This window comes from Lytechinus variegatus, chromosome 13, assembly GCF_018143015.1.
Source record: "Lytechinus variegatus isolate NC3 chromosome 13, Lvar_3.0, whole genome shotgun sequence".
NCBI classification, from domain to species: domain Eukaryota; kingdom Metazoa; phylum Echinodermata; class Echinoidea; order Temnopleuroida; family Toxopneustidae; genus Lytechinus; species Lytechinus variegatus.
In genome coordinates this window covers 14,470,212-14,490,355 of record NC_054752.1, presented here as the reverse complement: position 1 = coordinate 14,490,355, position 20,144 = coordinate 14,470,212, and the positions used below count along the sequence as shown (strand labels likewise).

At 38.1% G+C, this 20,144-nt stretch overlaps 1 protein-coding gene across 1 annotated transcript; it reads right to left on the bottom strand.

Annotated features, from left to right (window-relative positions):
• Window positions 1-157: 157 nt before the first annotated feature.
• On the bottom strand, window positions 158-20,044 carry LOC121426036 (ATP-dependent RNA helicase DHX8-like). The gene is made up of 20 exons (XM_041622169.1): window positions 19,972-20,044; window positions 19,080-19,199; window positions 18,302-18,537; window positions 17,661-17,746; window positions 16,438-16,930; window positions 15,736-15,894; window positions 14,705-14,851; window positions 13,429-13,614; window positions 12,593-12,740; window positions 11,808-11,986; window positions 10,971-11,165; window positions 7,916-8,188; window positions 7,354-7,477; window positions 6,686-6,867; window positions 4,392-4,826; window positions 3,798-3,926; window positions 3,036-3,232; window positions 2,287-2,377; window positions 1,635-1,723; window positions 158-730 (listed from the first exon to the last, which is right to left on the bottom strand). The coding sequence occupies exons 2-20, from the start codon at window positions 19,171-19,173 to the stop codon at window positions 508-510; spliced, it is 3,666 nt and encodes a 1,221-aa protein (XP_041478103.1). The 5' UTR covers window positions 19,174-19,199; window positions 19,972-20,044; the 3' UTR covers window positions 158-507.
• Between the last annotated feature and the right edge of the window lie 100 nt (window positions 20,045-20,144).

The window sequence follows — 20,144 nt, the reverse complement described above, 5'->3', positions numbered from 1 at the left end:
TCAGTTCTTATTACATACTTTGATATGGGCTTCCACATTTCTTCAGTCTCATCTGCATATTTTCATGTGAGCTGAAGACTGAGAGAAGCCTCAATCGTCTGGAGATCTCTGAACATTTGGCTTCTCATATAATTGTAGACAGGTTCCAAACATTGTTTGTTGGCCTGACTGAGTCTAAATGAGGTGGAGAAGCTTTTGGCATGTCCCCAGTCTCATAAGGGCTTCCACATTTCTTCAGTCCCATCTGTACATTTTCATGCTAGCTTGTGACCAAACACAGCCTGGTATCAAAGAAAGACAACAATACCTTGTACAGTTCCTAGGCAACATCAGCCTGGAGATTCACCATGCTTGTGCTCCTCGTATTTGTTGTAGAGAGGTTCAAGACATTGCCTATTCCCATTCCCAGGGCTTCTACATGTCTTCAGTCCCATCTGTATAATTTCATGTTAGCTCATGACTGACAGAAGCCTCATACCTAAGAACTTAGGTAGCACACTACCCTGCTCAGTTCCTACGCAATCTCTGCCTGGAGATCCTCCAGGCATTGGGCTCCTCGTACTTGTTGTAGAGCGGCTCTAGACGTTGTTGTTTCTTGGCCTTGCTGAGTCTGGTCGGGTCTGAGAAGCGGAAGAAGGAAGCGGCCAGCTCTACAAACCACTTGGGGTCTACTGTGGTCACCTCTCTCATGTACTCCTTGGTTGTCAGCACAAGCTCATGATAAATCACCCTAAAGAACAAAAAAAAAGAAAAAAAAACTTCAATTCTTGCTACTGGAATTACTCTAAGATGTGATAGACAGTCATCAACATCTGGGTCCCGTTTCATAAGGACTTGCTATAATAACAAGTGCATAATTTCTATGACGACCATTTCATGAAGGTTGTCAGCTGCACAGACAAGTAGTGTTTCACCGAAATTACCGTGATAACTGTCAGTAACCAGTGCTTCTCACCCAATCAAAACCAAGGATGTCATACAAATTGTCAGAGTTGACAATTAAGTAAGTGCTGATAACTTTCATGAAGGCCCCCCCCCATCATTAGGCAATGTAAAAAATTTGTTGAAAAAATGTAAATCAACAAACTAGTTAGAAACAACATGGAATGCAATGATATGCTAATTAGACCATGCAATGAAAGGCCCCATAAGACAAAGCTTAGCGATTAATTGCCGAATTGAAAGGACAAGTCTGATTGGGTCCTCGTCAGTATACTGAGCAAAATGCGCATACAACGATGATCTTGATAGGTCATTTCATTTAGTGCACGCAACTATGATCTGTATTGGTGACGATGGTGGGGGATTTCTTACCTGATTGCTAAGAAAGCATGAATGCTTGTAAGCAAGCAACCAGAGGACCGACGGCTTAAGGTCCTCTCCAAAGGACCTGGTAATGAGGATTAATACCTTACCAAAGGGCACTAGCGCACCAAGTGGGAATCGAACCCAGGACACCGGAATACGAATCCTCCGCTCTACCGACTGAGCTATCGCGCCTCCTAAAATGGCCTTGATAGGCCATTTCATTTAACAATTAATCGCTAACCTTAGTGTAACGCGTCCCAGGTGGCTATTGACAGTGTGGAAGAGCACCACCGTTACGACAACATAGATGTAAAGCAGAGACTTACCAATCTGGCTGTCTATTGAAGAGAGCACTTGAAGGATGAACATAGACGACCTGACTATCCACCAGAGTCCTATAACCCTCCTGGGGGTCCTATAAATAAATACAATCATTGAGATTACTATGAGACATTTCATCTTGCCATCTGTACTGATTGAGGATTGTAAAATGTAAATTTTGATCTTCATGCAGATCGGTCAAATTGGAGTTTCATATAGGCGATCCTTTCATGCCGTGAATGATACACACCAAATTTTCACTGATGTCGAATAGCGCGTAAGAAAGGATTAACAGTCATTCCTTAAGTCACTTGCAACCTTCGAACTGCTTTAAGGAACAACCCCCTGAATACATCTGACTTAGAACCCTCAATTACTTTTTTTTTTCAATTTCATTCAATTCTTCATACAAAACACAAACAAGTTATGCATAGATAAAAATAAAAAGAGCAAATGAAAGCATTGGCAAACATTTCAGATTAAAGACATCTCATTAGAATGAGGATCACTTGGGAAGTAATGTCATACAAATGCAGACCCTGAATATATAATAACCTAAAAAACAAAGAGTAAGAAATATAACCATATACTCAGAGAGTAGTAATGAGGAAAGAAAGGAGGAAGAAGGGTGTGAAATAGCTCAATAACTTAACTTACCTTCTTAGCTGCATTCCTGAAGAAACCACTGCATATGGCTTTCTGTACCCTTGCTGTGTTCTTACCACAGGTCACCACATCAAGCTTGTGCCTGAGGCAAAAATAAAGAATTAAAGAATGGTTTCATTTGCAGATTCTTTCAAAAATCACACCACATACATGGGTATTGTGGGGTCCAGTGGTTAGAGCATTGGACTCATAATGGCAAGGTTGTGAGTTCGAATCTGCCATTGTCTCCACTTTCATAAAAAGGCCTAAGATTAATTAATATGTCTATAAAGTCAGCCACTATGACTGATTAACCAAGACGTAAAATGTTTCCTAGGTAATTGGTGATATACCAGCCTTGTGTTTACCAGGAAAAAAATGCTGTCCTGCTGAGTTCTTATGGCAGTTACCATAAACAGAAACAGGATTGCTACAGCAAAAACCACAGTATGTACATGTAACCATCACTTGAAGCATCCCTTCCCAATTCACCAAGTTACATGTAGGGTAGACAATTATCAACAAAAGGCACCTATAGATTTGTGATGAACTTCTGTGATGTGGTTATGTGGCCCTAAAAATATAAGTACCATTATGGGCAAGCCCAAGACAAGGGCAAGGGTAGGAAAAAAAGGCACTTTTGCCAAATAATCCTGCCAAAGAAGTTGTCTCTTAAATTATTGAATAATTTGTGTACATGTATGTTGATGCCAAAACATAGCTTTATGTCATACTAATACTTTTTGAAACACCTTCCATACCTGTCCATGATCCCGAGGAGCTGCTTGCGGACGTCCTGGGCTCTGCGTAGGGTGCGGGCCTGGACAAAGTTCTCAAAGCACCAGGGGTTGGAGAACTTGTTGTTCTTCCAGGAGTTGTAGACGGCTAGGAGGGTCAGGTGATCTCCTTCCGGCTGGTGGAACTTGGCCTTACGTTGATCAGCCAGACCTTGCTTGTCCTAAAGAAGAAAGAGAATAAATAGAGAAAATAGAATACAAGGTTCCAACACCCTACACATTTTTCAACATTTTCTGACTTTCACTGACATTCCAGAGAAGTAAACTTATAAAATTTTCCACCAGTAATCATAAAGAGGAAAATGGAAACAGTGCAAGAAGAATGAATTTCTTGAGTGAATATACTTGGCAATATCTTCAATTATTAAATCTTCAATAATTTCCAAAATAAAAATACAAATTCCCCATTTTTTTCTCTTACTTTTCCTTCTTAATAAAGTATTTTAAAAATTAATTTTCCTGAACCCTGCAAAGTTCTTGACTATTTCCTAATAGCATTCAACTGAGTTTGTTGAGAAATGTCCAAAGGATGTCATAAGCCAAAGAAAGTTCATCAGATGGTGTATTTCTAGACATGCCATCATATGTTGCTTAAAGCCTTGAGGCAAGGTGTCAAGAAGAATCGTACCTCAAGTGAAAAGTTAAACGAGCTAAATTGCAGGTACGATCAGGACAGACCCTACTTAAGTCCACACATGATCAGCTACTGTATTTTCAAGGCCTTACCTTAGGTCTGTAGAAGACATTCTGTACGGACAGCATAGACACCACTGTCAGGGTCTCTTCGCTGCAACCAAGATGAACAGACATGATCAACACCTTGGACAGCATGGGCTCTAGCGGAAACTCAGCCATCTAGAAGATTAGAGGGAACAGCATTATAGGAGATTGTATTTCCATTGTGGTATTACCAAAGCAAGAAATTGGTAGTGGGAGATTCAGAATTGCAACCCCCTAAGCACAATATCCTGTCTGTATGACTTTAAGTCTGATGATACGTAACGCCAGTCACAGCGTCACCATTATCACAATGATCATCATTATAGCTTTTCAAAATATCAACTTGAACTTTCTCCATTATCATCAAAACAGTCATGAAAAAACAGCATCATATCATCATCATCATCATCACCATCATCATCAGTATCACCATCGTCAACAACAACAGCATCATCATCATCACCACCACCACCACTACTACCATCATCATCATCATCATCAACACCACCACCACCACCACCACCACTACCACCATCATCATCACCATATCAATCCACCATTATCACCAATCATCCTAGCATTCCTCCTCATCTTCCTTACCCTCCTGCCCAGCTTTGTAAGCAGTCCCTCATCATCCAGCGCACTCAGCGAATGAAGCTGCTCCATAGCCGTGATCAACGTCTCTGTGGGCGGGGCATCCATGAAATCAAACGCCAGAAGGTCGTTGATGCCCATGGCTTTCAGTGACAAAAGGGTACTAGCCAAGTTGGTGCGCTGGATCTCCGGCACCGCGGTGGGCAGCATCTCGTCTCTGTAGGCACGCTCCGTGTAGAGGCGGTAACACTTGCCAGGACCCGTCCTGCCGGCCCTACCTGCCCTCTGCTTGGCCTGAGCTTGGGAGATGGGGGTCACGACAAGCTGGTCCATGCCAGTCTTGGAGTTGTACACCTTCTGCTTGACAAATCCTGGATCAACCACATAGTAGATACCGTCGATGGTCAAGGAGGTTTCAGCAATGTTGGTAGCAATCACAACCTGTGAAAAAGTACCGGTAGGTAAAATTCCGCTTATTCTCAATCATTCAGTCAATTTTTCCAAGTCTAGTTTCTTTTCTCAGCTTTCTACTTCAAGATGGGGCATTATACAGTGCGTCCCAGAATAAACGAAACCGAGGTTTAGCAATCATTTATCATAACTTAATCATAAATAGAATAGACAAATGACCTACAAATTTAAAGCTTGGAATCTCCTCTTTCATCTGATATTACTTAGGTTATTTCTTATTCATGCATGAGTGAGCAAAAACAATTTGAACAAAGGATACCAAAAACTCATTTGGCGGGGGGTATCTGGGTTTCAAAAAGAAAACCACATTCCTGAAAAGTTCAATATCTGCTCTTTAATTTGGTACCTCGATTACAGAAAATGGTCAAGAAATAAAAAAGTTCTGGTCATTTGAAATAAGGCTTGTATTTCCATAATTTCATGAGATAAACGTGTTTTCACCGGTTTCCCATAGAAGCTTTCGCATGGTGAACAAAAGATTTAATGCATGGCTGATCGTCAACAAAACTGAGTGTCGAGTGAGTTTGAAAGCCAGCCTGGCGAACCTCTTCATTTTATGAAATAATTGAAATTCAAGCCTTATTTCAAATGACCAGAACTTTTTTATTTCTTGACCATTTTCTGTAATCGAGGTACCAAATTAAAGAGCAGATATTGAACTTTTCAGGAATGTGGTTTTCTTTTTGAAACCTAGATACCCCCCGCCAAATGAGTTTTTGATATCCTTTATTCAAACTGTTTTTGCTCACTCATGCATGAATAAGAAATAACCTAAGTAATACCAGATGAAAGAGGAGATTCCAAGCTTTAAATTGGTAGGTCATTTGTCTATTTACTTAAGATTAAGTCATGATAAATGATTTCTAAATCTTGGTTTCGTTTTTTCTGGGACGCACTGTATTTGGGCAACAAGCGTCATCAACAATCTAATCATCAGCAACAAAGTTCTAATCATCACCATTGTTGTCATCAGCAGCAATTTTTGATCATGATGATGAAGACCATCATCATCATTATAACCGATTTCTGTCTCATCCTCCTCATGATCTTTGTCATTGGCATGACATTCACTATCTTCTCATCCCTACCCTTATCATCTCCATCCTGATCATTCACAATTGTTTTCATCATTATAACCAACCTTATTACCAGTTTAAAATCTTCATGCCGGTCAAACACTATCAGCAGCAAAAATACCAGTAATGGACATTAATCGTAATCTTTAACTGATTTTATCAATCAATTCTCCAGATCCAGCTGTTTATCAAATCTTTGACCCAGTCCTCACCTTCCTGCTTCCTGGGGGAGCGGGACCAAAGACCCTGGTCTACATCTCACTAGGAAGGGCAGAGTACACCGGTAGAATGATCACCATCATCACCACCACCACCAACACCATTATAATCAACAATATTTTCATCCTTATTCTACTTCTTGTCCTCCTCCTCATCGAAATCGTCATCACTTGTGTCATTTTAAAATTTTCATTATCATCCAACCATATGATCGGAAATAAAGGGAGTAATTACAATCATCATCATCAGCAGCATTTTTCACTTATCATTTTTGCCAATTTCATCAATTAACATTCCAGGTTCGCCTATCCATCATTCTATCCACAAATCTTTCTTTATATTGAGTCCTTACCTTCCTACTCCCAGGAGGAGCTGTTTATCAAATCTTTGACCCTGGTCTGCATCTCACTAGGAAGGACAGAGTACACGGGAATAATGATCACCATCATCACCACCACCACCACCAACACCGTCATTTCATCAATCAACATTCCAGGTTCTATTCACCAATCTTTCTTTACATCGAGTCCTTACCTTCCTGCTCCCTGGAGGAGCGGGATCAAAGATCCTGGTCTGCATCTCACTAGGAAGGGCAGAGTACACAGGAAGAATGATCAATTCAGGAACCTCAGGACCAAGGGATTTCATCCTCTCAAACAGGATCTCACAGGCCGTGTCGATCTCCTCCTGACCGGTGAGGAAGAGCAGAATGTCACCTAGTGATGGAGAAATGAAAGTTTCAGGTGAGAAATATGATAAATTCAAACATATATATGCATGTGCATAGGGAAGTCATCCTTACAATAACAACATAGAGCAATTCCTTAATGTTTCCTCATTCATGACTCCAGAGTCAAATCTACTGGCACTTCAAAAGCTATAATCATATCTTTCATAAGATTTGCCAATAGAATGAACAAGAAGCTTTACAAGGCTTTAGCAGCTCTATTAATCACTCTGCTTCATATAGATTAGATGCCCCAAAACTTGACAAAATATATTCTTTCATGATACTGAGGATAATGCACAAATATATCAACTTAGATACATTGATCTTCAAACATGCTACCATTTACAATATACCCCCCCCAAACAAAAAAAAAAATGGGTCAATCAATTACTAGTAAAATAATCCAGATATTGCTGTATGCAGCGATAATGATTCTTGGAAGAATGCAACATCAGTATCAATGTTGTCATACCTGGGGGTTCTGTAAGATGTATCTGCATAACGGTGATGAGGGATGCATCCAAATAGTCCGTCTCAGGATCCTTGGTGTATAGAATCTCCACAGGGAATGTACGACCAGGAATGGTAAAGATCGGCTGAGAGAATAGAGGTTTCAATAAAAATATTAAATCAACACTTCTGTTTCAATACCATCATAGAAATAACATTTGGAATCAAACAGACACAACTAAAGAGAATGTAGTTCTGGTATTCCATGACCCATATAGAAAACAAAATATGAAAGAATAAAAACCCAATTCATTAATGACCAAACAGGAAAATCGAAGAGCCAAACACAATGTTTAATATATAATCGCTGCTACAAGAGCTACTAAAAAGGATAGAAATGCCCTGAGAAAAGATGAAAGAAATTTTATTCCGTGGCAACCTGCTGGCGAACACATTGAAGAGAAGCTGAAATGTATTCTTCACAGACCTAAGCCTTCGTAGAAGCAGGCATAATCTCCAATGGGTTAAAGAGGGAAAACAAATGCAAAACAAAAGAGAAAGAAACAACTGTTCAGCATACTCACAGCTTCAAAGAAGTAAGCCGAGAACTTGACAGCGTCCAGGGTGGCCGAGGTCACGATGAGCTTGAGGTCCGGTCTCTTCTTCACAGCTTTCTTGAGTAGCCCAAAGAGGACGTCGGTATGGATGGTCCTCTCGTGAGCCTCGTCTAACATGAGGACCGAGTACTGGGTGAGATCAGGGTCTATGAGACACTCCCTCAGCAGCATACCATCTGTCATGTACTTGACTTTGGTCTCTGGGGAGGTGCAGTCCTCGAAACGCATGGTGTAACCCACCTGAGAGGTAACATAGGATAGAAAATTGGATTAGTATTGAAGTTAATGGGGATAATATTTCAGACAGACTCGACATAGCTAATGCCTTTAACAATTTTTTTGTACGTATTGGACAAACTGTCCAAGATAAACTCAGTACTACGTGTACAGAAACTGAAAATGATACGCATATTAATATTTCACGGTGGTTAAAAGGAAATTATAGATCCTCTGTATTTATCCAACCTGTTGCTACTAATGATGTTATATCAATCATAGATAAGTTAGATCCAAATAAGAGTCCAGGATACGACAATATTCATCCAAAAGTTCTTAAAAAATCAGGCTATGCAATTGTTAAACCTTTGTGCAATATTATCAATCTTGCCATTGAGAAGGGCGTCTTTCCTGACTCGTTAAAGATTGCCAAGGTGATACCTATTTTTAAAAAGGAAACAGATTACTTTTAACTAATTATCGTCCAATATCAGTTTTATCAGTTTTTAGCAAAATATTTGAAAAAATAATTTACAATAATTTGATATCTTTTATTGATCAAAATGACATTTTATATCGTCGACAATATGGTTTTAGGCAAGGTCATAGTACTTTCCATGCACTTATTGATTTTACTGAAAAAATTGCTCAATCTTTTGAAAGGAAGAAATTTTTAACTGGTATATTTTTAGACCTTTCTAAGGCTTTTGATTGTATTGATCACGGTATTTTAATTAAAAAATTGTATTTTTACGGTATAAGGGGTATTACTTTAGAATTAATTACAGATTACCTAAATAATCGAAAACAGTTTGTAAATATTGATAATTTTAATTCTTCTTCCTTAGACATTTTACTTGGTGTTCCTCAAGGATCAGTACTAGGACCCTTATTGTTTCTTTTATATGTAAATGACTTGCCAAATGTTAGCAATATTTTATCATTCATCTTATTTGCTGACGATACAAGCCTTTTTCTTGCCAGTAATGACCCTTCAAACGTAGGTTTTTTTAATCAATTCTGAACTAAGAAAAGTACATTCCTGGTTTCTTGCCAATAGATTATTGATAAATCTTGAAAAAACTAACTATATAATTTTTAAAACAAAAAACAGGAAAATTAACGAAGACTTGATTAAATTGCATATTAATAACAAAGAAATAAATAAGGTAACTTCATTAAAATTTCTTGGTGTTAAGATTGATAATAACCTTACATGGAAAGATCATATTAATGAAATATCATATAAAATGTCATGTGCTGTTGGTGTTATGAGTAGACTAAAGTTCACATTGCCACCTTTTATTCTCACTAATTTATATAATACAATGATCTTGCCTTATATTACCTATTGCAATATAATATGGGGAAGCACCGCATCTTATTTATTACAAAAAATATTTTTAATACAAAAACGTGCAATAAGAATAATCACCAATTCAACATTTCTTGCCCATACAGACCCATTGTTTCGAAAGCTTACAATTTTGAACATATATGATTTACATCGCTATTTTGTTGCTTGTTTTATGTATTCTTATTCTAAAAGAACTTTACCTGATATTTTTAATAATTTTTTCACCCTTAATAGTAGTATAAATATGTATTCAACAAGAAATATCAATGACTTTTATCTGCCAAATTATACATATAATTTTTCTAGAACTGTTATTGGATACAAAGGACCTGTCATCTGGAATGATTTGCCATCTGAAATTAAAACTTGCCCCTCATTATTGACTTTTAAACGGAAATATAAATCATATCTTGCCAATTCACCGTCAGTTTTTAGATAAAAGGGAGCCTTGTGTTTTTTTTTCTTTGTTTGTTTGTTTTTAATGTTTTTTTTTTCTCTTTTGCCTGTTTATGTTGATGTTATAACTATTTAATCGCTATTAATTTGTTTTATTTTAACCAACGCGCGGAACCAAGGGGGATTGGCCTCGATAGGTCTTTGGCCTTTGCCAATCCCCCACATCCACCGCATGTTGGTCTTACTTTTTCTATTTTGTAATTATATTGATTTGTTTATGTATTGTTTTTTATTGTTCATATAATATTGTATGCTGTATATTTTTCTTTTAATGGATGTGAATAAATTGAATTGAAATGAAAAAATTGAATTGAATTGTGAATTCATTACATTTAAATCTCTTGATAATTAGGAGCATCATCATTGTCATCACAATACCTGTAGTAATAATCATAATGATGACCATCATCATCATTCTCATCATTAACATCATCATCATCATCATTGTAGTAATGGTGTTTTGATATTCATATTATTTTTGTTCAATATATATTGCTACAGTGCTTTGTAATATCCACGTTCAATCTTTTTCATTTTCTTAATAAGGCTTAATAAAGCACATTATAAATTTTGTGCATTATCATCACTATAATCATCATCATCATCACCATCACTATCATCATCATCATCATCATCATCACCACCACCGCCACCACCATCATCATCATCATCTACACCACCACCACCATCATCATCCTTACTGAACACTTACTTCTTGGCCAAGTCTGCACCCAAATTCTTCTGCCACCCTCTTGGCTTTTTCAAACAACTACTATCTTGAACAAAATATCTAAGAACATTCTGTAGGTTAACATTTTTAATCCATACTCATTGTCATTGTCGTCATCATCATCATCACCACCACCGCCACCACCATCATCATCATCATCACCACTAAGTACCATCATCAGCACCATTATTACATCATCATCCACATCATCATCATCATCATCTACACCACTACCACCATCATCATCCATACTGGACACTTACCTCTTGGCCAAGTCTGCACCCAAATTCTTCTGCCACCCTCTTGGCTACGGACATAGCAGCCACACGGCGGGGCTGGGTGCATCCGATCTTACCCCTGACCGTGTAGCCCGCTTCCGCAATGTACTGTGTGATCTGAGTGGTCTTTCCACTCCCTGTCTCTCCAATGACAATTAGGATTTGATTGTCATCCACAGCCTGTGAAAAAAAAGAATAGCATAAACAAGGTATGAGGTACTGGTATGTTTCTCCAATGACAATAAGGATTTGATTTTCATTCACATCCTATGGGAAAATGGGGAAAAAAGTAGATGAAGTATTAGGCACAATGGCTTTTGTACAGCATCTGAGAGCATTCTCCTAAAAGTGTGTGTGGGGAGGGGGTTCGGGGTCTAGTGGCTATATGACTCGTCTTTCAATCTGAGTGACGTAGGTCTTATTTCCCAGCCATGGCGTGTTTTCCTTCAGAAAAAATTTACCCACATTGTGCTGCACTCAACCCAGGTGAGGTGAATGGATACCCGGCAGGAAGAAATTCCTTGAATGCCAGAGCGCCTGTAGGCAGCACGGCTATAGCCGGGGTAATAATAATAATAACTTTATTGTAACATGCAGTTGAGTATATACATATAGAAATTGTGCAATATAAATGTACAATTTTTATCATTATTATTTTTATCTAAATATTTTCAATACTCATTTCTGCTTCTGTCCACATTATATGCTACTAGAATAAAGGCTAAGGAAAACTTAGAGTTGGTTGCCATAACAGATACTCAAGATCAAGCACAGATCTAGAGTGAGGGCCGACAAGGTTACTAACCTATTCTACGTACTCACCTGTACCAGCTCTTTCTTTAGTCTATAAATAGGTAAACTCTGCCTCTGTTCTACAATGGACAGCTTGGTTTTCTTTCCATAAGAAGCCTTGTTTCCACCGAAGGCTGATTTCTTCCACTCTGGTAACTCCTGACTGGTCATACCGGTCTTACGGATATTGGCAACCAGGGTGCGTTCACCTGGAATGTTAAGATTCCAAACAATTTGTTTATAGCACAGTAAATTCTGGAGAACTATACATGCATATGGCACTTTGACAGAGTACATAAGGCCTGCTTTTGCAAACTTTGCTCATTCTCCTGAAGACGACAAGAACACACTTGTTGAAATGTCAAGATTAGGTGTTGCTTTTCGGACAAACACTTGCCCAAGAAAGATACATGGTGTACGATGAAACCTACTACACTATTCTTGTTCGACATGGAAACCTACAGAAGTTATACACATGTAAACTTGGCCACCTAACATGTATTCATTCAGTGACAGTATGTAACAAACTAGGTTCAAGGTTACAACTCACTGAAGAATGACAAATACACACTATTCAAGCCAGGTTAAAATTCCAGCAGTCCATAACAAAACTTTATTTCCAAAGAAATTAATGTTTTAGGTTTATCTTTACAACTTCAAAATTTGACAGTATGGAGAACAATTACTTTTTTCAGAGACCCTTTTTTTGGTCAATTTTAATCATTGAATAGCAAATTGCATTTTGGGCTAATTGAAGAAAACCTAGGCTAGCGACATCATGCTGATTTTGAGGTGGATGGTCACAAAGTACTCACTCTCAGGCATGGGGTCGATCCAGTTCTTGTTCATTCCAGTAGGGATGTTTTCGGCCTCGGCTCTCTCCGTTGCTTGCTTCATCTCTCGTCTCTCCTTAGCGAGGGCGCTCTGCATCATAGCAGCCTTCGATAAGGTCCCATCAGGATTCTACACGAACAATAATTAAAAGAGTGGCTGTGTTGAAGAATGTCACCGGTATAACAGCAGCAAGGCACCCAGTATATTACGTATTAGGACATCATGAATTTTTAAAAACAGATTTTTTTTCAAAAGACAAATATCCTTGAAAAAAGGAATACACACCTGATTGTCTTAGAAAAGAATGAAATGTGCTATGCACCAGAGATATCTACCACACATACATAATACAGATTCACTTTTGCAGGAATAAGTAAATGTGACTTGCATTTCAACCATTTGAGAGGAATGAAAGGTAAAGATTCTTAAACTCAGACAAGTGCGTGATATTAGTATATTTTCATTACTCGATGTGCTTTTGTACAATACTTGCATCACCACAAATCTCACAAATTTTACCATACGCATTATTTGTTTTCATAAAATGGGTTGCAGTATGAGTTTGTAGTAGAAACTGTGTTAAAATGCCTCAAAATGTTCTCAGACTCTACAGACAAAGAAGCAATATCTGCTCTGCATTCTGTTACAACCTAGCCACAGCCTAAAAAAAAAAAGGCAATTCATGGCATTTGGAATATACGGGCTAGAGGATGACGCATCCAAAATGCACGACTGGAATAATGTATACAGTTTAAACATCAACACGCAACAAGATAAACACTAACTATATTGTCCTTGAACCCATTTGATAACATACCTTGACGATCCGAACTGGGCTGAGATCGACACTCTGGCGGCCATGACCCCTGAGGAAGGGCGGATCCTCTTCCCTCAGTTCAATCTCGATCTCCTCATCAGAGTTATCTTCATCCTTTGGGAGGATACCAGTGCTTTCATCATAATCGGGGAAATCAGCTTTGTCAATGCAACTTGCTGCCATCATCTAAATGAAACATACAAAATAATGGACGGTAATATTATTTGTTCATAGTTTATTTTTATCAAGTAATAACCAAATACAACAGCAACAAGTTTGATGTAGATCCCTCAAACAGTTCTTCAGTTAATGTAAAATACAATATCAAAATGTACAAATAATGACCTATCTGAGGTTTCACGCTTAACCTTGATATTCTTCAAACTAGTGAGATCACTGTCAAACCGATCCATAATTGGACCATGTTTTAAGTTGAGGTGCCAAGCTCTTCTTTAGTCATCACGAGAATGGAAAGAGGAGCAAAAACAGAATTGAACTTCAATTTCAATGTCAATATATTCAACCATAAAATACAACTACATATAACATAATATAATGAATCAATCATCAAACAAAATGGTTGGGCTAGCCTTTAAAGGGGAAGTTCACCCTGACAAAAAGTTTATTGTAAAAATAGCAGAAAAAATAATAAAAAATATTGCCGAAGGTTTGAGAAAAATCCATCAAGTAATTAAAAAGTTATTAGAATTTCAATTATTTGATTTGTGACGTCATATGCGAGCAGCATTCCTACATAGCAAATGGTAAAAAATCAATGAAATGTCATTTTCTCAGAAAATTGAAAATGGTTTTCACTGTACCTTTTGTATATCAATAGAAAAATCATTTCACACCCGATCATGAAATAGAAACAAAATTAGATCATCTGGAACCATACAAAATTTGAAATTCATGCATTTTATATTACATAACACATGGGGCAGCTGCTCGTTTATGACGTCACAAATCCAAAACTTTGAACTCTAATAACTTTCTTACTCTTTAACGGATTTTCCTCAAACCTTCACCAATATTTTTTATTATTTTTTCTGCTATTTTTACAACAAAGTTTTCTTTAGGGTGAACTTCCCCTTTAAAGCAATAGCCTGTTTCAGGGGAAAACATAGTAAAATTCAACATACAAATTATAAATAAAAATAGTATCATAACTGGGGTATATCATTCAGCACAATAGTGAACAGTTGTGCATTATCAAAATCGTAAGTAACTAACGATCAGCTTTGAAAAATGATACTCTGTACCAATGGCATTATACCTGTTTAAGTTCCCACTTCTCAGGAGAAGTTACCCTCTGGACTCTCTTCCTGATGGCTACATCATCAGAGTCTGGAGCGTTGATCAACGGAAGGTCAGCAGGTCGGTACGGGTTCATGCCCTCTTCCTCATTCGTCTCTGGGGCACTCTGCAAAACAACGATCATCAATAAATATGTTGGTGATTTCATGTTTGACATTAGAGAAAATATTGTAATGAAAACTGAATAAACTGTACATAGAAAATAGATACGCGTGTCATCTACATGTATGAACGTATGAGACGGGGTTTCTTCCAACAACTACCATCTTGATCAAAATATTCAAGAGAGTTCTGGAAGTTAACATTTTTAATCCATACTCATTGTCATCATCGTCATCATCATCCTCAACCTCATCACCAAAATCATCGTCATCATCACCATCATCTTCATCTTCATCATCTCCTTCAACACCATAACCAATACCATCAATGGCATCATCGGTTATCGCTTTCATCATTGCCATCTACATTATTACTGCTTCCATCATCAACATAATCAGGTCTATCATCATTATCACCATTACCATCACAATCATCAATAATTCTTCAACATCATCACCATCATCACCACCACCATCATCATCATCATCATCATCATCACCATCATCCTCTTTATCATCATCATCATCATCATCATCACCCTCGAAAGACAACTCTTGCAACAGGATGCCATTCCCTCCTTCCGCTCCTGATTGTCCCAAGCATCCTCCTCCTACTTTGCTGCTTTCCTCATTTGCCATATCTTTCCATTCAAAGGATCAAATTCAGTTAGATGCCTATGTTCTTCAGCAATTAAGGATAAAAGTCAAACCTTCAATAAGACCAACTGTGTACAAAGACCCCAAATGTGGTCACCTTGAAAAGTATTGCTCATGAAAACATGAACGTTTATCAAGAACCTCTTCATAAAGACCACCTGCTCATAAAGACTGCTGCTTTCTTGTTTTATGGGGGGGGGGGTGGTTCATATACAGGATTCAATATACAAACCTTTGCCTTGACTGGGTTCAAGTCTTCTCCCGTAGCCTGATCGACGTCTTTCATTGAAAGTCTGATCTTGGTCCCTGCGATAGAGAGAACTTTGACCTTGACCTGCTGACCTCCTGACACGACGTCGCTGACATCGGCAACCCTCCCTTCTCTCCTCAGCTTTAACAAGACAATACCAAAAATCAAATGTTAGTACGATACCTTAAAAAGATTTTTAAAAAATATACAACACATATCAAATCTAATATTATTAAAAGTGTGATTTTTTGTTAGATATAGCACCCCACTTGTATTCTTTCTTATCCTTGTATGTATCAATTTGGTTCGTCTCCCAAAGCAGCTATTTTGAATCAATTTACGAGATGACAACTAGCTCAAGAGTGCATGTGCATCAATTAAAATATTTGTAAAATTAATAAACCAATATCCTATTCCTATAGAACAAACTTCTTCAAGACAAACACAATATTTCTTCTCTTAGTACCTTCAAAATCTCACCCAAAACCTGGCTTTCATACAAGTTCTCTTAATTATTATGTTTCCTTTCTTTTCTTTACAGCACCATGAGCAATCTACTCATGATAGATACTGGTGTAATACAAATGTTAAAATTATTTTTCACTATAATCTCATTAATGATTATAGGGTACTTGTATGACAGGTGCCAAATGCACTCCTTTATAAACATATGAAAGGACATACCTCTGATATATGCACCAAGCCTTCACACCGTCTTCTCAGGGAAAGCTGAACAAAACAACCGTACTGCATCACGCTCGTCACCTTCCCCTCATAGACCTCCCCAACCTCCGGCTCAAGCGAGGGTGGTCTGTCCACAAATTTATCATTGTACTTCTCCTTCCGCGAGTCCCCTTCTGCGTCTTTCCCATCGTCACGATCACGGTATTTTCGCTTGTCGCTACGTTCCCTGCTCCTGCTTCTGCTCCTGTGCCTGCGGCTCCGATCCCGGCTCCTGCTGCGCCTCCTGTCACGGTCGCGGCTACGAGATCTTGAGCGTCTTCTCCTCCTATCTCTGTCCCTATCTCTGTCTCTATCTCTGTCCCTATCCCTGTCTTTGTGTTTATGTTTGTGCTTGCGGGGTTTGTCTGAATCAGGACTCCTGCTTCTACTCCTCGTCCTGCTATCCTCCTTACGGGACTTCTTTGAATCTCTTTCTTCGCTCCCTTCTCTCTTTCTGAGAAAACAAAAGAGAAAAATTAGAACTTAGATGTTGAATACACTACCAAGCATGTTTTTGGTTAAAGGAATCAAGTATGAGCGAAAGGAATCATGTATCAATATGGTGCATAAATCAAGCATGTAAATTCAGGACATTAACGCGCCATTCCCGGAGGTCAAAAGGTGCATCTTAAAACCGACAGCTGCATAACACAGTTAGAATTCATAAATAAATTGTTTTGAAAAGAGTTAATACTGTGAGCAAGCTAAAATAAATTTTAAAAGTACATGTATACCAAATGTTTTACTCTCAGATAGAATCTATTAGCATGATTTGTGTTTTTGTTGCATGTTTCACCAGAACACCAAAATGGGAAGAACTTTACTGGAATCCAATTGCATTGAATGGATTCTGGGCACCGTATTACAAAAAGTTACGATTGATCCAATCAATCATAACTCTATGGAAATCACAGTGTCAGAATTTTTTCTACAGGAAATTTGCAAAACCTTTGTAAACAAAGGAGATCACACTAAATTGTCAACAAATCAATGAATTTACGGATATACATTGATATCTAGAATTTTTTTTGAAAAATAACATGCATTTTATATGTTGATTTTGCTGGCTTTCCATAGTTGTGATTGATTGGATCAATCGTAACTCTTTGTAAGACAGGGCCCTGGTGTTCTTAGAAGGCCAACGCAAGCCTTGTCTCTGTAGTTTTTTTCTATGACTAACTCACACTTGTGTTCCTAGATGTTTAGGCATGAGAGCTTCTAATTCATCCATGGCATCTAGGGCAATCTGCTCATCTTCTGCCAACATTTCCTGCACAATATAAAAAAAAGAAATGTATCAAACCATAGATATAACAACATAGCCTACAAACACTTTTATGGAAAGTTGGTATCATTTGCATCCAGTAAACATGTGTTTTGAATCACCCAGATTGGATAGCATTTTTTGACAGATGATATCAAATGCACTTTTTGCATGAAAATGTTCAGTTATTTTCCTCTCGTCCCTAGACGTCGAAGCCTGAAACTGCACTCCACAGATTTAGCTCTGATTGCAGTTGTGAACTTATGAGATGTATATTATTCCTCACAAATTCTGGGACCGAAATTCATAAGAAACTATATTCTACTGCCCATCCACTCATTTGTTTACTCAGACCATTAGTATCCATCTGGGAATTAAAATTGATTTAGTTTTCATCCTCATTATGGTACAATGAAAGAGCAGATTGAACACAGGAAACACACAATGTTAACATAAGTTTGAAATTTTCAGCTCCTCAGCACAGAGTTAGACCATGGCCTATAAAGTTAAACCAGACTTTAGAATGCGAGCCAATATGTTTCTTAAGAACAGTTAACCCACCCTGACTTCTGGTTTATCTGGGATACACAGTCCAGGAAAGGCCTGTCTCTTCTTGTCATCTTTGGTCTCTGGCTTCGCTTCATCTTCTTTCCGCGCCTTCTTGGGCTTCATGTGCTGGATGAGACGGAGGAGATTGCTGGTGAAGGATTCTGGGAAGTCCGCCCCGTTCTCCGCAAGCACCAACTTGAAGGCTTCAAGGGTGTCATGCTTCTCGGCAAGGCTGATGATGAATTCAGCTAGATGGATAAAGATTACAGTATATTGATGGTCACTGAATAAACTTGAATATGTGACCATCTGAATATTTCACAAAATTCACATTGATTTTAAAAAAAAGCCGCATACTTTTTAAATCCCATATCCAAGATTTGCCCTTTAGCCTCAGTTCCTTTTTTTTTCTTAGAGGATAATACATGTACCTACTTCAACAAAAATATGAATATGGCTTACACATGCACAACAGCAAAAGGCCCATGAATTTTTTTTTTAAGTAGACCTCTTAGGTCATAAAAGAGTCCTATATAAATTGTCCATACCCAATATAATTGCAAATGAATCAGAGACAGGGAAAAATAGCCCAATTATAAAATCTTACCATTGTATTTTACCTGGTAGGCACATGTAGAAATAAAATGGATGAAGTTCAGCTAAGAAGTCTAACTAAAAATAATGAAACGGTGCTTAAAAACACTCAATGAAGTCTTACATTTGAGTGATGGATAGCTGAATACCGAAACCCATACCCATAATCCCCTAGCACATGGAGAAGCAATCTTACCTAGGTCTTTATCATTTAGTCCAAGATGGTTGTCCAGTTCTGTACACACTTTGGATACAAGGGACAAGTGTTCAAGCCGTTCTAACTCATCCATTTTAATCAATTTGTCCTAACTAACATCTGTAAAATAATGATAAAAAGACAATGGAAAAAATAGTTATGAATGGACATGGGGAATGGTGTCTTGCATAATGATACAAGACTGTCACAAAGCAACTAGGGTCTATACTGTCTGGCTTACCATTGCCTGATTAAGTGTTGCATGGATGTATGGATTTTTTTTCGTGAACTACAATGAATTTGAACAGCTCCCCAATCTAATGATATGATTTCCATATGAATATTGTTTTAATAGAACATGATGTTCTATTATAAGATGTTTAAACACGAGATGAGTAGAAATACTATGTGCGTATGGGTATGCATGCGAAATGCAGCTACATGAGACCTGTTTCGTCTAGACCTCCTCTGGATGTATTTTTGGCACCTAAACATTATCTATTTTGCTAGCTTTTTAATATGGATGTATTTTTTATGACAAATTAAGACTTGTCTCAGTCAAAGAGCTTTGTTTTCTAAATTTTGTTGTCCTACTTGATGGTGTCCCCTGCTACAGCACAGTGGAGCAGTCACAGTGCTAGATTAACTTAGGCTTTCATATTCATTCTCAGTGTCACAGCACACTAATTCAGCACAAAGTCTCAAAGAGCTCTAGCTGTGTCCAGCTCCAGGCAGGGGCGCCATCGCGATCCGCGATCGCGTGCCGACCCGCACTGTCCCCGTCGCGATGCGGGCACAGCTGGCAGGGAGGCTCGATACTCGGCGATAGATTTGTCAACAATTTAAGATTTTTGTTATCACTACATTGACTAAACGGTAAAACAATACTCACCGGAATTATGTCCTCATGGTGAAAGTCTATCTCTTGATGAAGAAGAAACGTACTTGGAATGATAAAAGCTTGTGTGAATAAATTGAAATGAAAACGTGATTCGAGGATACCCAACTCTCTAAACTTTGTCTTCGGCGTTATCAAATCGTCGATTTTTAATATACGAAAAAGTC